The sequence below is a fragment of the Symsagittifera roscoffensis genome, chromosome 1, assembly GCF_963678635.1.
Source record: "Symsagittifera roscoffensis chromosome 1, txSymRosc1.1, whole genome shotgun sequence".
NCBI classification, from domain to species: Eukaryota; Metazoa; Xenacoelomorpha; order Acoela; family Convolutidae; genus Symsagittifera; species Symsagittifera roscoffensis.
Window position 1 is genome coordinate 53,357,603 of NC_087062.1, and position 5,968 is coordinate 53,363,570.

Consider the following 5,968-nt stretch of genomic DNA (forward strand, 5'->3'; position numbering starts at 1 on the left):
CGATCCACGATGCCGCGTTCTTTTTTACTTCAAATTTATAATAGTTCGGAGACCGTATCTTATAATAGTTCTGAGATCGTAAAAGAATAGAAAACAAAAAAATTACAAGAAACAGAAAGAATCTAAACAATTTTTTGGAGACATGAATTATAGTCTAACTGGATTATGATTCATGTCTCCAAAAAAATTCGTAGATTTTTTTTCTGTTTCTTTTAGTTTTTTGTTTTCCATTCTTTTACGATCTCAGAATTATTATACGATACGATCTCCGAATTAATCTTGGGTTGCGCTGGTCTTTTTTTTAAGTCGTGGATCTCGACCCGGGTATGATATAGTGGATATAGATTGAAGTTAATATTGTGCTTTTTGCAAATTCTGGTTCAAATTATAGTAACTTGGCAAACTGCAGAGTTGCAATTGAAAAGTAAAGAAATCGGACTTTGGAACACTTGAACTATTTGGCGAACATCAAACTGGGTGCAAACTCTTTTATTGATAGCTTGAGTAGCCTAATTTGTACTGTTGAACCGTTTGTTAGCCAGGTTTTGTAGTGATTGTGCTCTCTCATATTTGACTAATCAACAAGGGTTGATATTTCCAAATAATTATCTGAAAGGCTTGTTTCCATGCCAGAAAAAAAATTCATTGAGGACTAGTAGATTGGACTAGTTTAATTTTGATAAATTTCGAGCACCTCCTAAAATGCGACATTTTGTCCTCGTTTCTGTACTGTTGGCACTTTCAGCTTTGGTGTCTTCTAACGAAGTTAAGACGCAAATAAGCAAACACGTTGCTATCGTATCAGGATGTGATTCTCACTTGTATATAGTCATTCCTACCGCCTATGCGCTGCTTCGCAAGACGACAGCGGGAAAGTACCGAGTCACCTTTGTAACGGGGTCCGAGTGCAAGAAGACAGTGGAGAATCTGGGATCCGATGTCGTTCACCATGACTCGGGTTTGTGGTTGCATCCGAACTACGACACCAGTATTTCAACAGCTGAATACTACGAAAACATCACCGTCGGTTAGTGTTTGAATATAAGCGCTTCGCTTTGGACAGACAATAGAATCCCCAATTTATGGGCTTGTGTTTAAAACTCAAAACCCTGACAACTCTCGAAAAATATCTTCCACCGGATTGAACTGTTTTGCTTTGAGACATTTTGCTTAGCGCTCGGCTGAAAGCACTTCATTTGAATTATGAAACTTCCCAATTTGAATTTTGGGTGAAATCTTTGAGAAGCAAAGCTAGAATGAAAAACATTCAATGTGAGTTGTTATACGCCTTAGGATCAGTGATTCACCCGTATAGAGCCATGCAGTCATTGGCTAAAGAAGACAAACCTGATCTGATCATCGCGGAGTCCTTCAGCGTCGGAGCTTCAATTGTTGCTGAAACACAAAATATCCCCCTTCTGTTTCACTACACACCTGGGATATCCCACATTGTCACGTGGCTAGGAGGTTCAGATATTTCAGTTGGTGCCTTCCAACATGTAGACCCCAAAACGACCCCTATGTTTATTCAGAGATTGGTCGCGACAGTTTTTTTCAGCGTTGAGATTTTGTTATCCGACTACTTTTGCAAACCTGGTGCAGCTGTGTTTGAGAAGATTAGACGCGAAATGGGTCTCAACGACTCCTATGACAACTATGAACATGTCATTAGTTCGTTTCCTTCGTTTTCAGCTGTCGGTGAGCGTTGCATACCAATTTAAAATCTTTATTGCAAAGATCATTGGACTTAACAAAGTTTCGAGTGAATTTAAAGCCATCTGTATTCGCCACCACTAGCTATGCGGGTTTTCTATCATTGAAAAAATGAAAAATTTAGGCTCTTTTTAGCCATGAAACAAAATTCAGTTAAGACCCTAGCGCGGAGTTAAATGCTATCAATATCCCCGTATTCACGCTTGTTATAGGCGAACCCATCTCTCAGATGTTCGATGTACCTCCGAACAAGTTCACACTCACTGGACTCCTGCCATCTCCCCCCGAAACAATGCGAGTGCCAGATGAGTTGAAAGACTTCCTCGAGCAAAGCCCAAAGCCAGTGCTTTATGTATCAATGGGAACCTACTTCGTCTTCTCAGACCAAACATTTGAGCGTGTCAAGAACTTTCTCGAGTCCCAGGAGCTCTTCAATGTCGTGTGGTCTCATAGAAAGTACAGCACAACACGTCATCCCATTAAAGACAGAACGAAAATGATCATTCTGAAAAAAGTACCTCAAAAGTTCGTTCTCAAACACGAAAAAGTGTAAGTAAAATTAAAACAATCAACTTATTGAATCAGTTTGATTTATATCTGAAACTTCAGAGCTTTCTTAGCGCAAAGGTTCTTTTGCAGAAGTTGTCTTTGTTTGAAAAAGTAGATCCACTATTTTTAAATTGATTTTCATAGATCTTTTTAAAAAATTTTAGTGTGCTCACTCAGGGGCGGATCTAGGTAGGGTTTTCTCGAGGGGGGCGGATTTTCAAAACGACATTTTTTTTTAGGTCGATTAATTTTCCGAGCTCTCCTAAAGCACTAAATAGACGCTGTTTTGGCCAAATTTTCAGCGCGGCAGACAAATTTTTGAAAAACAGGTCAAAAAACCGTTTTTGGGCACTTTTTGGAAAGTTTTGACAAAAAAAAATCGCGTTTTTTTGGCGCGCGCTCCCCCTCAAAGTTAGTATATATTAGCGCCAAAGGAGCTTTTAGAAAAATTTAAGGGTCTGTCGGCCAAAAATGGATTTCTTAAAAAGTACCAAAGGGGACCCTTTGGGTCGGCAGAGGATCGAATCCCTGAAAAAAGAAGCAAACGCCCCCCACCCCCCCCCCCTTAATCCGCCCCTGTGCTCACTCACTTTGAAAAAGCGTATAATGAAAGAAGTTAGAGCTGACAATAAGACCTGTCAAGAACTACCATCAAATAACTGCTGAGTATAATTTTTCCTTTTGGCGTTTTAGGCGAGCGTTTCTTTCGCATTGTGGCATTAGCTCAGTCATAGAGGGTTTATCTGCCGGTGTTGCTTTCTTGGGAGCACCCCAAGGCAGAGATCAATTCTACCTCTCGGCTCGGGTTGCCAGTGCCGGTTTAGGCTTAGAAATTGGCCGAACTCCAAACGAACCATCTTTAAGAGAAGGGATCGAAAAACTGCACAGAAACTTGAATCAATACACAAAAAATGTACAAAATGTATACAAACAAATGTCCAGGGAGTCGGTTCAGAAGTTGGAGAACTTGGTTGACTCATTGATTTCGAAAGGAGGTTCTTCCAAGTTTGATCCTTCGGAGAGTTTAATTTGGTCGTGGAATCAAGCTCTGACACATGTGCTGATGGTGCTGATTGCAGCTCTGACCATTCTACTTTACTTAATCAAACTAGTCATGCTTCTTGCCGTGAGATTAATCGACTGGCTCTTTTTCTCAGAGCAAGAACTCAAAAAGCCAAAAACTAATTGAGAGATTTTTACTCTAACAGCTAAACATATTTATTCTTAGTAAATAATTCAAAATATAAATTGATGGAGAAATTATTAGTTCCTCATACATTATGGAGTCTTGCAAAGTTATAAAGCCAAATTGTTCTTTTTTGTCCACTCTCTAAAGCAGGTGCCGTCAAAAAGATCTCATTTTACTCCCCGACAAAAAGGACTGCAGAAATCACCACTCAATTAGTTAATGTCCAAAAACTTAATTAAATTTTTTAAAACCCCGTCCAAGAGCTCAAATTCTCGATAGCACTACGCTAATGATAAATTGAATATCAAAAGACAAAATGCATTGCAGGCTATTGGCTTGTTTTAGGTTCTCAAGGTTAAAAAATTTAAGCAAACTTTCGTTTACCAACTAGTATCCTTTCAAAACAAAAAAGGCAGCTTGAATGCTTTTGCCCTTATGCGAGCAATTTTTGTCTATTTCAAGAAAGAGTTTTTCCGAATAGCGGATCAATCGTACAATCAGCCCTGCAGATCGATGGGGGGACAAAGCAAATTTTTGAAAACTTACTATGATGGAACCGGTTCTAAACTAGTATTTATATCCAATAATATTATTGATAAAACTATCACTATAAAATATTACTAACTAACCAATAATATTCCATCTCTAACATTGACACTTATTTGTAAGTGCTGAAACTACTTGTAGTTTCAGCACCAGAACAATTTGAATAAATCTTAGACTACAAATGTTCTCCTTCTGGATAAACTCCAAGAACTAACTGCCAAAAACCAGTATACACTAGATCTATTGAGACTAGGAGATATAAGAGTAAGGTTAAGATTGGTATTAGACTAAGAAGTTGTACGAATCTATCCGGCCGAAAATAAAATAGCGTGACGAATAGACGGTGTACCTTATCTGTATGTACTCTACGAGTACAAACCAAAGGTCATAACTCATATGATGCGACCATAAGTCTCAAACAAGACCTTAACTAACTTAGAATTAGACAATTAAACTTAGAATTAGACAAATGCAAAACTGCAAAAAACGTTAGATGGAATATACAATTTAATAGAAATGCTTCTTGCCGTGAGATAAATCGACCGGCTGTTTTTCTCAGAACAAGAACTCAAAAAGCCAAAAACTAATTGAGAGATTTTTACTCTAACAGCTAAACATATTCTTAGTAAAAAGTTCAAAATATAAATTGATGGAAACTATCGAATGATTTCGCTATAAAATTATTAGGTCCTCATACATTATAGAGTTTTGCAAAGATATAAAGACAAATTGTTCCTTTTTGTTTTCTCTCCAAAGCAGGTGCCTTCAAAAATATCTCATTTTACTCCCCGACAAAAAAGACTACAGAAATCACCACTCAATTAGTTAATTTCCAAAAGTTTAACAAAAACTTTTTAAAACCCGTCTAAGAACTCAAAATCTCGATAGAATTACGCTAATTATAAAATGAATTTCAAAAGACAAAATACATTGTAGGCTATTGATTTGTTTTAAGCTTTCAAGGTTAAGAAAACTAATCAAACCCTCGTTTACCAATAAAAACCCTTGTCAGAAAAAAAAGGTTATTTGAAGGCTTTTGCGGAGGGTACGAAAAATTTTTGTCTATTTTAAGAAAGTTTTTTTTCCAAATACAGGATCATTCGTAGAGTCAGCCCTGCAGATCGATGGAGGGACAAGGCAAAAGTTTGATAACTTACTCTGAGAATAGAATAAGCTGGTTCAAATAACCGTTTTATTATAGAAAACAAATAATTAAAAATTAAGTTTAGGCTATGAACAGCAAAACATCATATGACCCAAAATTGGTAGCCAATTTAATCTAGGCGTTTGCTTGAATTTTATATTAGATAAAAATAGTCTTCAGTACTCACGATTACATTACGGTTGAGAGAGAATGTACAACATTAGGTCACTTCAGATGTGGGGGGGATGTTCAGCTGATTCTCAATAGCAACCATAGAAACGCTTTTCAACCTTTTGAAAAAATTATTTTGGGAATTATTTTCAGATTAAACTTTTTTCGTTGACAGATGGTACTTTTCAAAATCAAACTGCTGATTCAAACTGCTGATTTTTGTTTTCTCGCTGTTTTTTTGATAGCAATATTTTGTACCAAAAGTTGAAACTGTTTTGAAACCAATTTTCCAAATCAATGCTTTGATTGTTCAGGTTTTTCAGACTTGACATGTAGCATTGACCTGTTTATGATCTTAATTTGTCTTAATTTGTCTTAATTTGTTGATTTCTTTACTTTTTGATTACCTATTGGTTATACTCATAGAGTAATTTCAGACAAAGTATACCGACTGCTCGTCACGCTCGTCTGCTCATCAAGGTATGGATTCATAGTCATTTGTAGTGGTTCTGCGGCATTTGGTATTTGAGAAAATTTTGTAAGTTGTGTTTTTGTTATTTCATCTTGTCGTAAATAATATGGTAATTGCATTTCAATTTGCGTTTGAGTTGATTGATAAGATTGTGTAGTTATAGGATTTTGCGATTGAAAGTTAT

General features: G+C 36.7%; 1 protein-coding gene across 1 annotated transcript; it reads left to right on the forward strand.

The window, feature by feature from the left end:
- The first annotated feature begins 445 nt into the window (after nt 1-445).
- Nucleotides 446-3,514, forward strand: LOC134856798 (UDP-glycosyltransferase UGT4-like). Its single transcript, XM_063873077.1, has 4 exons — nt 446-1,027; nt 1,294-1,698; nt 1,926-2,262; nt 2,956-3,514. The coding sequence occupies exons 1-4, from the start codon at nt 703-705 to the stop codon at nt 3,449-3,451; spliced, it is 1,563 nt and encodes a 520-aa protein (XP_063729147.1). The 5' UTR covers nt 446-702; the 3' UTR covers nt 3,452-3,514.
- The last annotated feature ends 2,454 nt before the right edge of the window (nt 3,515-5,968 follow it).

Excerpts from the sequence above, each read along its gene's own strand:
- LOC134856798 (XM_063873077.1), top strand. The coding sequence starts at position 703 with ATGCGACATTTTGTCCTCGTTTCTGTACTGTTGGCACTTTCAGCTTTG. Across the intron at positions 1,028-1,293 it reads CTACGAAAACATCACCGTCG|GATCAGTGATTCACCCGTAT; the intron begins GTTAGTGTTTGA and ends TATACGCCTTAG. Across the intron at positions 1,699-1,925 it reads TCCTTCGTTTTCAGCTGTCG|GCGAACCCATCTCTCAGATG; the intron begins GTGAGCGTTGCA and ends CGCTTGTTATAG.